We start from the raw sequence: 13,727 nt of genomic DNA on the forward strand, positions 1-13,727 counted from the left end.
TCAAAGGTCCTCGTCTTGCGGCGGGGTTCACGGGTTGGTCGGAGTCGACGAGCCCGGTACCGGTTGCTACACGGTCATTGTATTTCTGTATTTGCCTTGCCATCTGTTATAGGACCTTTGCTAGCCGCCATTCAGACTGGACGGGGTGCAGACCCCTTTCATGCCCTACCCAACTCTGATTCATATTAGCCCCACTACGCATCATGTATCTGCGTGGAGACACTGCGATTAGGATTGTTTTATGGGGCAGCAGCACGTGCGCCGCATTTCTACGTGCTCCATGTCGCAGTAGTCGCGACGGCAGGTAACGGCGTTATAGTGGTGGGTCGCTATCTGGCTCGGTTTTTTTTAGCATTAGGGCTTGCCCGTCGCGTGCGGTACACTTTACCTGCTTTGCAGGTCTCTTTGTCCGGTGGGAGTTGGACAGGGGGGTGTCGTTCCGACTCTCCTACGTTGGGTGCGGTGGACTCTACGCTATACTGGCTGCAGCAGTCCGGCTGCGAGGGTGGCTGCTACGCGGTCTACTCGGCATAACCGCGGTTCGGCAGGCTTCGTTGTTGGGTACTTCTCCCTCTCCTGTTCAACTGCGGAATTTCTGCTATCTGGTTTTCTGTTCGCTTTCCCTTTCCTATTTCGCACCCTGTTCCGGGCGGTTTTTGTTTGGAACTTACTCTCCGCGAGATTTTTGTGGTAGGACAACGGTCCTTGTCGCGTTTCCGTTCGGACGCATGTTGGGGCTTTCCGGGCATCTCCCATTCAGTGTTTCGGGCTGTCACCATTCGGGTAGTCCCGATAAATGTCGGGGAGTCCTTTGGGCTTATACGGGATCCTTCCTATCATTTACGAGGCATCAGTGCCTTATTCCCTTCTAGGGGGTGCATTGTGTGGTGGTTTTCATGTCCTTGACTCGGCATTGGAGATGGTCAGTTCATTTGGCAGTGTTGATACGCTCATGGGCTCATTTTATGTCGAGTCAAATTCCTCCTCCTTCCTTTACACCCGTCGGCTTTTCGCTTTATGGTTTTCGCTTGCTGGATGGGGTTTTTTCTGTTACCAGATTCTTGCTTACCCCGCATTTGGATCGGTATGGTTCTGCTGAACAACTTGCTTGCATTGTTGGAGGTTTTTCGGGTTCCAACAACTCGCTTGAATTGTTGGAGGTTTTTGGGGGGCCACCTGCAGGTATCAAGCCGCAGGGTCCTGCGGACTCTTCACATTCAGCACTACCTGTAGGAGTTTTCTTTGGCCCTAATTCCGCTACATTTCTCTCTTCCATTGTTTGAGTTTTCGGGCGCCACTGCGGGTACTAATGATACTCCGGCGGGCCAGCGCAGGCTTCCGGCAGATGGCTGGGGTATTCGGGGCGCTCGTGGCTGACAAACTCGCACTTTGTCAGGCTGCATTTTGGTGGGTTCGCTTGACTTCACCGGCAGGGTGTTTTTTGTAGGGAATTTGAAATGCGTCTACGTACTTTCAGGATTGTCGCTTGAGATTCTTTCTATTCCGCTTTCACGGTGTAATTTTGTAGCTAACAATGTAGGTTCCCAGTATGTTCTGGGAATTTTGTCGGAAGCGGCAGGGACCTTTTGCTTCGGCAGATAGGTGGTGCGCTGCTTGTTGGCCTGGTTGGTCAATAGCTTCTCGGGACGCATGTGGTCGCCCTACATCTTCCTGTTAGGTGGGCAGTACCGACTAAGTTCTATTGGAGTGGGGCTACATGGGATTTGTCTGTCCCATTATGAGACCGGGGTCTCCTTCCTTGCAGTTCTTTTGGGTGCTTGCCGTTTTATTTTCGTCATGCTTGGTGTACAACATCCCGTTGCGAGCCAAGCATGTGCTGTATGTCCGTAGCGATATTTCTTATGCCCCCTTTCCCATTTGAGCGGTTGAACATTAGACGGTTGGCTCCCTGGACACGTTATGGGGGTGCTGATGGTTCCCCTTTCCCATTTGAGCGGTTGCACATTAGACGGTTGGCTCCCTGGGCACGTTATGGGGGTGCTGATGGTCCTGATTCTGTGTCAGGTTCTATGTCAACAGGTGCGCCTTATTTGGCTTCTTGGGGTGCAGGAGCCATTTTCCTGCGGGAAGGGGGCCATGGTGGTACGACCATTCCTGAATACAGTTTTGCCCTTGTGGATGTCAGACTGGTGCTTGCGGGCATATCACGCCTTTGAGTCTTAGCGTGGTGTGGACTTTTACTTCGTCCTTTTCCTGGCTCTAGTTCCCTGTTGAGTCGAATTTTCGGGTCGCTGAGGAGCATCTGCTACTTGGACTGCGGAAGTTCGCCTTTTCAGGATGGCCTTTGTTTGGCTTAGCATGGTCCGTTCAGGGTGGGCGAGCTGGTGGCACGCTCCCGTGCCGCAGCTTCGCCCATGCTGACGAGCCAGGGCGTCGTACACCCGACGGTTTATGGCGCAAGATTCAGCATTACCAGACCGGCGTAGTGGGTCCGGGGGGGTCTGGCCAGTATCCGCCGCTTTTGCCCGGTGGTTGTGGCCGGGCTTCTTCGGACTTTCTGCCTTTTTCGCCTGGCGGGGGGCTCATTCGTTGACAGTTCCCCGCTGACTTGATACCATTTTCTGTCGGTTTGTTGGAACGCTGTTTATTGCACCTGGGTCTGTCACCGGTCGATTATGGGACTCACTCTTCCGCATCGGCGCGGTTTTCCGCCGCCGCTGTGGCGGGTTGGTCCGAAGTCGAGATCCGGGCACTGGATAGGCGAAGGTTTGGTGCAGTTATGTGCTATATCAGACCTTCCCCTAGCAGTGCGCCCCTTTGAGGATTAGCCGCTCGTCGCAATCGCCTTAGCGGTTGTGGGGGGCCTTGAGGAATTTTTGTTTTACCGTCGGTTTTAATTACGGCTTTTGCCGGCTGATGGATGTTTTGTTTTTTGCCTCAAGTCAAATTGGGCGACCCACAACTTCCCCTCCCTCCCGATCATCCTGTCACGGTTAGGCTTTTCCCCTCACGTTAGGTAGGAGTTTACGTACCTATTCATGCCTTTCTACTCCATTCTTTTACAGGGCGGCTGTGTGATCCGCTACTTGTGTCGTTGCTTGGCTTTCTTATATTTCCTGGCTATCCATTTCATCTGTGGCCAGTGATGTTGTGAGCTGCAGCTCCTGCCCCGGTTGGGGGGCGCTGGGGCCTCAGTTGGGACGATTTTTGAGTCCGGTTGCTATAGAATGTGGATATTTTGGGTATCCATTGCTGATTATGCATGTAAGGGGCCTCAGTCTGCGCTGTGGACTTCGGCGCCTTACCTGGCAGTTGATGAGACGTCATCGGGGTCTCGATGTTCTTTGGTTCGTTGAGTCTGGGGTTTTGGTGGCGGTGGCAGGTTTGGAGGAACCTGGCAGTTGGCCGGTTCAGAACTGTTAGTTAATTTTGATTTATTAGGTTTAATTTTCTTAAGTTATTGGAATTGAGTTTTGGTTACTTTTATAATTTTACCATGGGCATCACCGTACTTGGTGAGCCCATAGGCTATTAGTTGGTGAGCAGCATACGTGGATCTTGGGGCTGGTGGCCCCATTTTTTATTCCGTAGGGGCGGAGTTTAGCTCTGTCCTTACGAGTTGGGTTGTGGTCAGGGGTAGTGGCAGGAGGTCGACCCCGGGCCATGGAGAAAAAGGCAGATGGCCCATGGTTAGGTTGGATTCGGAATGGTCAGGGATGGTGGCAGAAGGTCGATCCCTGAACATCTCGACAGAAGGCCCTCTGGGATAGTGGCAGAAGGCCGATCCCAGAACCTCTGGGCCGAAGGCCCTCCAACATTTAGGATATTATTTCAAATTGTAATTTTGAGATATTTTATTTTCATGTGCTGTCTGCTTTATGCTATGTACGATAAATATTTTAACCGTTCTTCTCCCCGCCAACTTAGTTAGAGAGGGAGTTTTCATCCAAGTTTAGCTTTAATAGGCCTTCCTCTCGGTTAATAAAAGCCGACCCCTTTCATGCCACATCTGGTTGTCAGTGTCTTTATTTATTTAGATAAGTGGGCTTGAATGATGTGCGGATGCATCGGGACGTGTGAAGTTTATAGTTTTAGTACTGTAGAACTGAAATAATTTTAGCAATAACAATTACCACACAATAAAGGTTATTTCTAAAAATACACATGTGGTGTATATTTCTCTTCCGCCAATGTTATAAATTATCCAACATGATGGATTTTTGAACCATCCCTGTAATAAAAGCATGCCTAATGTTGCAAAATTGTGGGTGCATTTGTAAACGTGTATGGTAAAGAGTAAGACGGCCATTTCAAAATCCTGGGGCAGATGTATTAAGACTGGAAAAGATATAAAGTTGAAGGTGATAATGCACCAGCTATTCAGCTCGTAACTGTCAAGTCACAGGCTGGGTTTGAAAAATGACAGTTAGTAGCTGACTGGCTGGTGCTTTATCACCTTCCACTGTATCACTTCACCAGGCTTAATACATTTGTCCCCCTCTCTCTAATCACTTCCAGCCACCATGACCTCCTCATTATGTTTTCTCTTATATCATTAACTGTTCAAGACTTGTTCTTGTCCTAAACCAATCATAAGAGTGAATAGGGATTTAATTTCTTGTATACAGTATGTGAGCTATGTGTCTGTAATTATTTTATTATATTGTCATTATAATAATGGGGAAGCGGTTAGAATATCGCCACTCAGGATCCCGGCTGCCAGAATACAGATGCTGGGATCCAGATTTGCGGTGAAATGCCGGCGCCAGAATACCAACGGCACAGGCTTATCTCCTGAGTCCCTCCCTTTGGGATGGTATTGATATTCCGGCAGTTGGGCCTAATTCAGACCTGATCGTAGCAGCGACTTTTTTAGCAGATGGGCAAAACCATGGGGGTCATTCCGAGTTGATCCTAGCTGTGCTAAATTTAACACAGCTACGATCTTCTTCCCTGACATGCGGGGGGGCGACCAGCACAGGGCTAGACCGCCCCGCATGTCAGTCCGGCCCCCCCTCGCAAAAGTGCAAAGGCATCGCATAGCGGCAATGCCTTTGCACTTCAAGAGTAGCTCCCGACTGTTATATCAGTGCACATGGGGGTAATCAGAGTTGATTGCAGCAGCAAATTTGTTAGCAGTTGGGCAAAACCATGTGCACTGCAGGGGGGTGGGGCAGATATATCATGTGCAGAGAGAGTTAGATTTGGGTGGGTTATATTGTTTCTGTGCAGGGTAAATACTGGATGCTTTATTTTTACACTGCAATTTAGATTTCAGTTTGAACACTCAAATCGAACTCTCTCTGCACATGTTATATCTAAACCCCCCCCCCCCCCCCCTCCGCAGTGCACATGGTTTTCCCCATCTGCTAACAAAGTTGCTGCTACGATCAAGGCTGACTTAGGCCCAGAATACAGACAGAAGCATCCGGACTTTCATAATCCTGACTGATCCTGGGGACTATTTTAACCCTAATCCTAACCCTGTGATTTCCTGTGTAACCAAGTAGGTTTAGTTTTAATTTACAGTTTCTAATACCTCTTTTTATATATACTGTATGCAGCCAGTGTTGACAGGAAAAACATTTTTTTTCCTGTCACCACAAGCAGCAAAGCTCACACACCTCCTGGCCACAAAAATAATATTGCATAATTACTAGAGATGAGCGAACTTCATCATTATGAGTGGATCCGAAACATCATCTTCCCAGCGTCTAATCTCTCATTTTGGTTTTGGATTGTTCTGCTGCTGTGAATGCGTCTTATCTATCGTCTGCGGCTGTCTGCTCCAGAACATTCCTTCCACGTTTTCGGCACCTACCACCAGATTCCGAACTGCTTTCCAAGGGGCTCCAGTAGTGTCAAGCGCCACAGTGCAGCAATTGGCAGCACCTCTGTAACGCTCCCCGGTAATTCGGAGGGGTTGAGCTGAGGTGTCCTGCCAGCCAGGACTTTGTTCTCCTGTGGCCCCTGGGGAAGGCTGATTCTTTCATGGAGATAACTGCTGAGAGTAGCGGGCATGGTGGAAAGGGGTGGGGGGGGGGGGGTTGCAGTGTTTCCTGTTTACCATTAGAAACAGCCCCAAAGCCACAAGCACCAAATGCGTGCACCGATCCATGGCCGCTGCTGTCCCTAACTATTATAATTTTTTTTTTATATAAGACTGAGTGCTGGGATGGGCTTACAGCTATTCCTTGTGGGCACAGAGATACTGTAGCTGAGTTTATGGGCAGGGCTGTTTTTGGCCAATTTGGCTCCCAGTGCGAGATTTAAAAACGCGCCCTTCCCCCCTAGATAAAATAAAAACCTACCGTGCATGCGCTCCAAGGCAAGGGGTCGTGGCCTCATTTAAATGGGCGTGGCCACGTGTGAAAAGACTACCTCACACCTTAGTTTTTGACCCTGCTCCAACAGATCACGGCCACCATAGAAAAAAAAAATTCTACCATAGTAAGCCCCACACAGTAATGCCCCCGCACCATATTATACCACACACCGCAGTGCCCTTGATACATGAAATCCCCACATTACGGCAGACAGAGTCCCCATTTTCCACATTACAGCAGGCAAGAGTCCCTACTTTACACAATATGGCAGGCAAGTGTCCCCATTTTCCACATTACGGCAGGCAAGTGTCCACATTTCACACATTACGGCTTTCTCCCGGCAAGGGGCATGGCCACATTTAAATGGGTGTGGCCACATTTAAACAGGCGTGGACTCATTTAAATGGGCGTGGTCTCATTTAAATGGACGTGGCCTCATCTGAAAAGACTACCTCAGACCCCAGTTTTTGACCCTCCTCCAACAGATCACAGCCACCATAGGAGAAAAAAAAAATTCTACCATATTAAGCCCCACACAGTAATGCCCCCTGCACCATATTATGCCACACACCGCAATGCCCTTGATACATTAAATCCCCACATTACGGCAGGCAGAGTCCCTATTTTCCACATTACAGCAGGCGAGAGTCCCTACTTTCCACTTTACTGCAGGCAAGTGTCCCCATTTTCCTCATTACGGCAGGCAAGTGTCCACATTTCACACATTACGGCTTTCTCCCGGCAAGGGGCATGGCCACATTTAAATGGGTGTGGCCACATTTAAACAGGCGTGGACTCATTTAAATGGGCGTGGTCTCATTTAAATGGACGTGGCCTCATCTGAAAAGACTACCTCAGACCCCAGTTTTTGACCCTCCTCCAACAGATCACAGCCACCATAGGAGAAAAAAAAAATTCTACCATATTAAGCCCCACACAGTAATGCCCCCTGCACCATATTATGCCACACACCGCAATGCCCTTGATACATTAAATCCCCACATTACGGCAGGCAGAGTCCCTATTTTCCACATTACAGCAGGCGAGAGTCCCTACTTTCCACTTTACTGCAGGCAAGTGTCCCTATTTTCCACATTACGGCAGGCAAGTGTCCCCATTTTCCACATTACGGCAGGCTAGAGTCCCCATTTTACACATTACGGCAGGCAAGTGTCCCCATTTTACACATTACGGCAGGCAACTGTCCCCATTTTACACTTTACGGCAGGCAAGAGTCCCCATTTTACACTTTACAGCAGGCAAGAGTCCACCATTTTACACATAATGGCAGTCAGAGTGAGAGATTGAGAGAGACAGAGAGAGAGAGTATACTTACAGAGGCGATTCCCGCTCTTCGACCCGCCTTCCCAGTCACTCCTCATGCCGGCCGCCTCTCCATCTTCATAACTTGGCTCCCCCTCCTCCTCAGTACTCCACTCGGGGGAAGGCGGAGTTTCACGGAATGACGCTGTTGCGTTGTGACGTCATGACGCAACTGTGTCATTCCGCGAAACTCCGCCCCATGAGCGGGGTACGAGGGAGGAGGGGGAAGCAGGGAGCCGCAGTTAGTGCCGCGGCGGGCGCCGCGTGCGGTTGCACGGCTCGCCGGCCCCAAGAAACGGCCCTGTTTATGGGATTCGCTGCAGCATTCAGCTCCTGACACCGGCAGCTAGTAGAGTGCCGGTGAGTTGGATCCCTCTCCTCCTTGCCTGGAAGCAGCCTCTGCCTCTGGAAGCAGAGCCGGCCCTAGGCATAGGCAAACTATGCAATGGCCTATGGCATTTAGAATGCTATAGGGCACAAGCAGTTTCTGCTAATTAAAATGATATGCAGCATGCCTATATTCTGTGTGTGACTGTGACTGAATCTGCATACGAAATGCTACGTTACAGTGATTTCCTGGAAATCACAGTCGCACACAGAATATGCCACATATCATTTTCATCAGCAGAAGCTGCTTGTGCATCCTAGTTACAGAGCAATGCAAATAAGACGCATTTTCAGCAAAAAAAGCGCCTGACTAGCAGAGCTGCCAGCTGACTCATGCCAGGCATCTCCTGCTGTATGGAGTATTGAGGCAAGACGTATGAGGAGTCGGACACATCTGTATCCAAGCTGAGTCACAGTGTTAGCGGCCGTGTGAGTGCTGTGTGTGGGTGAGTTGGTTGTGCAATAGTGTTCAGCATTTGTGTAAGGGGCATTATGTATGTCATGTGTATAAATGCATTAATAATGTGCGGCATATGTGTAAGGGACATTATGTGTGTCATTATGTGTATGCGGGCATTAATAATGTGCGGCATATGTGTAAGGGCCGTTATGGGTTTAAGGGCATTAATAAAGGTTGGCATAAAGTGTAATGCGCATTATGTTTATATAAGGACATTAATAATGTGCGTCATATGTGTGAGAGGCATTACTGTGTGGTATGTGTATACAGGAAATATCAATATCAATGTGTGGCATTATGTGTATAAGGTGCTCTACTGTGTGGCATAACGTATAGAAAGGGCACTACTGTGTGACCTAATGTGAATAAAGAGCAATATGGTGTGTTGTAATGTGAATAAGGGGCAATTCAGTGTGAAGTAATGTGAATAAGGTGCACTACTGTGAGGAGTAACGTATATAAGGTAAAGTGGTACTTCTGTGTGATGTTACGTGATTAAGAGATACTATCGCATGATATATGTGAATAAAGTTGCACTATTGTGTGGCATAATTTGATATGGGGGTACTATTGTGTGGCCATGCCCCTTCCCAGCAAGAACACGCCCCTTTTTGGGCTGCACACCGAATGTGTGCACTGTTCCTATTTAAAATATAGGAGGTAGGAGTACCAAAATGAGAACTGCTATGGGTGATGGTTGATGGTGCTGGGAAAGGGGTACAGGGTCAGATGCAGATCTAGCGGCGGTGCTATGGGGCACCAGCCCAAATCTTGCCTAGGGCATCATATTGGTTAGGGCCGGCTCTGGCTGGAAGCATGCCACCTCCAGTACCCACACTCCTTCAGATACCACCACGGAGACTCGCTCACCTTCTGCCCCTGGATACTGTGGAACAGGTTCTTCAGCACAGATCCAAGGTAACCCGGGGTGGGTTCAGAAAAGGAGGTTATTATGTGTTACACACTGGTGTCTTTTATGTGCTTTATGCCTGTCTTACCTAACCCCCACATGATAATTACTACACACATACACTGACATACCACACATACTGTATGCACTGACATGCCACACAAATGCACTGACACTCAGTAATGCAATGTTGGGATGTAGTTTGGTTATGTGTAGTGCTGGGATGTACTGTGGGGAGGTAGCAAAGTAATATAGTGCAGGTATGTAGTGCACTGATATAGTGTTAGGAGCCTGCATAGTGATGTAGCATGGTGAGATAGTTTGGGGTGCATTGGTGTTTCTATAATGGGTGCAATGTGTGCGGTGCACACGGGCTCCTGGGACCAGGGGGAGCCCACAGCGCACACATTGCACCCATTAAAATACTTACCTAACCGGAGTCCAGCGGCGGGCGCATCGTCCGCGGCAGAAATCACCACCAAAATGGCCGCCGCGCATGTGCGGTAGCCAAATTGGTCTCCGGATCATGGCGGACGCCATGTTTCCGGAGACCTGCGCATGCGCAGTAGACTCCGGCACATTACCGGAGTCTACAGCGCCGTTCAGAGGAGGGGGCCCACCCGGAGGTGCACACGGGCCCCCTCCTCTGTAGAAACGCCCCTGTTGAGGTGGTAGCTATAGTGCAGGAATGCAGTGTGGGGAAGTAGCATAGTGATGTGTACAGTAGTGCAGGGATATAGTGCGAAAATGTAGTGTATCAGTGATACAGTATAAAGATGTATTGTAGTATAGTGAAGCGATGTAATGTGGGAAGGTAGTATAGTGATGTAGTATGCCACTACACCACCCTGCCCATACAGGGAGAACTTCTCTGCGGTGCTGATCACACACCCTGCGGTGACACACAACAGGCCCTTCAGAAATTATAGCTCCAGGCCGATATGGACCTTAATCTGGCACTGGTTAAAGCCTAAAATTCACCTGTCTAAAATCTATGTATATAGCTTTTAGGGGCACAAAGTATATCTGAAAAGTACGTTTTTGCCATTCTGCGTGTAATCAGGCCCTTTTGTCTAGTATTTAGCCTATCCTATACAGTGCTTGGTATAGTGTGTGATTATAATCTGTGTTAGCAATTCTAATACATTTCTTCATCCAGGAAGAAACACAAAAACTGTGTGAAAATTCGTAAAACACAGGTAGGATTAGCATACATGGAAATGATCTCTATACATGAAATTATATAATTAGTATTTTCCATATCTTTGTAGTTCTAATGGAAGAGGTGATACCATAGTTCTGGCAGTGGAAAGAAGTTAGAGGTGATAACCATAGTTCTGGCAGTGGAAAGAAATGTTTCAGCGGATGGAAAACTTAATCTCTACTACTACTACTACTACTACTACTACTACTACTACTACTACTACTGTAGTTAAACAGCAAAATAGTATATGGCAGTGGTTCCCAAACTACTGTACGTATGTGCCTTTGCACCCTGGGGTGCCTCAGGGTACTTGCAAGGATGCCCTGGGTTGGTGGTCCAGGACCAACTAAAATTATTTATGGTCAATATAATAGGCAAAACCAGTGCTTGTGGCCTCCCATCATAATATATGTGGACAAACAGAAGCGAATCTGGTACCTTACAACAGAACTGAACTAAAGGATGACATATAAACACCATTTACTTAATTTAATATGTTTTTCTGAGATTCACAACAATAAACTTTTGGCCTAGGGGTGCCATGAAAAAAATTCTGATACTTTAGGACAGGGGTAGGGAACCTCCGGCCCGCAAAGCCGTTGGTTCCGGTCCACCCGCTTGTGTCAGTGAGACATGCCGCCGCTCAGTCTCAGCTGTCAGGGAGGAGAGAGCAGCTACTATGTCTGGCGGCAGGTAAAATCTCAAACCAGCTGCCGGTTCATGAGCCAGTAAGAGCTTGCGGACCGGCAGCCAATCAGGAGCTGCCGGTCCGCTAGCTCACGAGCCGGCGGCTGGTTTGAGGTCCTACACGGTCCTACACGCCGCCGCCCGACATAGCCGCGCTCTCCTCGCTGTCCTGACACCCGAGACACGCCGCCGGATGGAGCAGCAGCGGTGAGCAGCACAGTGGGGTAGGGGGGCACTGTGGGGGCATTTGTATACCTGGCACTGTGGGGGCATTTGTGGATCTGGTACTGTGGGGGCATTTGTGGATCTGGCAGTGTGGGGGCATTTGTATACCTGGCACTGTGGGGGCATTTGTATACCTGACACTGTGGGGGCATTTGTATACCTCGCACTGTGGGGGCATTTGTGGATCTGGCATTGTGGGGGCATTTGTGGATCTGGCACTGTGGGGGCATTTGTATACCTGACACTTTGGGGGCATTTGTGGATCTGGCACTGTGGGGGCATTTGTATACCTGACACTGTGGGGGCATTTGTATACCTGGCACTGTGGGGGCAATTGTGGATCTGGCACTGTGGGGGCAATTGTGGATCTGGCACTGTGGGGGCAATTGTGGATCTGGCACTGCACTTTTGGGGGCATATGTGTATCACGTCCCATTTTAATTGGCCACACCCATTTTCTTGGCGCGCGCGCACAGTATCTCTACGGGGCAGACCTTCTGGGGGTCAGGGTCATTTTTTAAATTGAGAATTTTTGTATGGCCCTGAAGGATTTTAAAAATATCCAAATGGCCCTTGGTAGAAAAAAGGTTCCCCACCCCTGCTCTAAGACGACGTGCGTCAAAATAGTTTGGGAACCCTGGCATATGGTAAAGTAATAGACTCATTTATTTATCTTTTTTATTTATATTAAAATCCACTTAATATGCTATTATTTATAAATAAGTGTTTAGAATTCAGATAATATAATTTATACTGACTTGGAAAGTCTTTACTGGCTGGAGTACAGAAGCTGTTGTACATTACTTAGGAGCTATGTTACGTACTGTAGAATGCACCTGCTTATTGAAAAGAAAAAAAACTTTTAAAACGTTGTCATTTTCCGGGTGTTTTTGTAGTAAGGATTAAGAAACCTGATTATTAAAGTAATAAGATCCCTAAATCCAGTGAATACTTAAGTTGCCTCTGTATTTAGGTATTCTGCTTACCTGTCAATGCCCACAGGATGCGATGACTTCAACCGTCACAGTGGTTCTACCGTTCTAATATTCATAATAGCTTACTTGTGCAAAGCAGGTAGTACCTGTACTGCTGGCTGTTCTCCTGTGTTATCTCTATCTTGAAATGGTATTCACAGATGCTGTACAAAGAAAAAATGCTTTATTATTTAATTAAAACTCATGTTTTACAAATCTACACATGGAAACCTTAGATTGGTCAGGCATGCTCAGAAGGGATGCCCCAATTTTTTTTGTTTGTTTCTAAAAACCATGAAAAAAAACGATGTCCTGTGCTTTTTCATAGCTAGACCCTTAAACCGTAAACCATAAATAGCTTAGTTACTGCATTTTTTGAGTGCTAAAACTTGTCTCTTTTCACTGTAGCAAACAGGAAGCTGAAGCCTTAGAAGCAGAGTTACTAGAAGACTATCGCTTTGGAAAACAACAACTTATTGAGATTTTGGGACACAGCTGTGCATTGGCAATAACAAAGGTGTGTATTATAATACAGATGGGAGTCTATCCCCGTTGATTACCTAGGTATCGCTCAATGGCTCAAGAGTGTTGTGTTCACGCATACAAGTAGTTTCACTACAAACATTTGAAGAGCTTTTGTGGCATCCGCTAATAATGTAGGATCAGACGCAGTGGATGATATCCAAACAAACAGGTCTGTGGTTCATTCGGTAAAGAATCAGGCATTCAGTGGTGGAATGTTGGGTGGTAAGGCTACACAGCCATTAAGCATAGAGATCTATTAATGCTATATCTGCAGCCACATAATGATTGTGAAGCGGGGGGAAACCGGAAGTACTCCTTAATGGGGAACGGGTAGTGGATGATAGCCAGTTAAAAGGTCTACAGTCAATAGTTTAACACCATAAGGTCAACAGTCAATAGGTCGACATGTGAAAGGCCGACGGGTACATTAGGTTGACAATTTCAAAAGGTCGACATGACAATGGTCGACACACGGGGTCGACACATTGTTCCCCCCCATATTTTTTACAACTTTTGCTGAATTTACTATCCATATCACAAACTGTTACCTTTAGTAACCTTGTGGCAAGCGAAGTGAGCCACCGCATCCAAAGTGTGGCGAGTGGGACACGTTTCAACTTTCTACTAATTTGGATCAAATCTGGTTAAACATACAAAATAACACTTAAAAAAAAAAACTGGTCCTATCCATTTTCATGTCGACCTTTTGTACCTATTAACCTTTTTTTACTGAAATGGCCTATTG

The 13,727-nt window shown here is 47.6% G+C and overlaps 1 protein-coding gene across 3 annotated transcripts in view; it reads left to right on the forward strand.

Annotated features, from left to right (window-relative positions):
• Positions 1-13,727, forward strand: part of YJEFN3 (YjeF N-terminal domain containing 3) — a 282,286-nt gene that overhangs the window by 205,349 nt on the left and 63,210 nt on the right. For all 3 annotated transcript variants that reach the window (XM_063914572.1, XM_063914573.1, XM_063914571.1), the window contains exon 2: positions 12,866-12,974. In XM_063914572.1, the coding sequence (XP_063770642.1) occupies positions 12,866-12,974 (109 nt within the window). The remainder of the gene's footprint in view (positions 1-12,865; positions 12,975-13,727) is intronic.

The sequence above is a fragment of the Pseudophryne corroboree genome, chromosome 1, assembly GCF_028390025.1.
Source record: "Pseudophryne corroboree isolate aPseCor3 chromosome 1, aPseCor3.hap2, whole genome shotgun sequence".
In the NCBI taxonomy this organism is placed as follows: Eukaryota; Metazoa; Chordata; class Amphibia; order Anura; family Myobatrachidae; genus Pseudophryne; species Pseudophryne corroboree.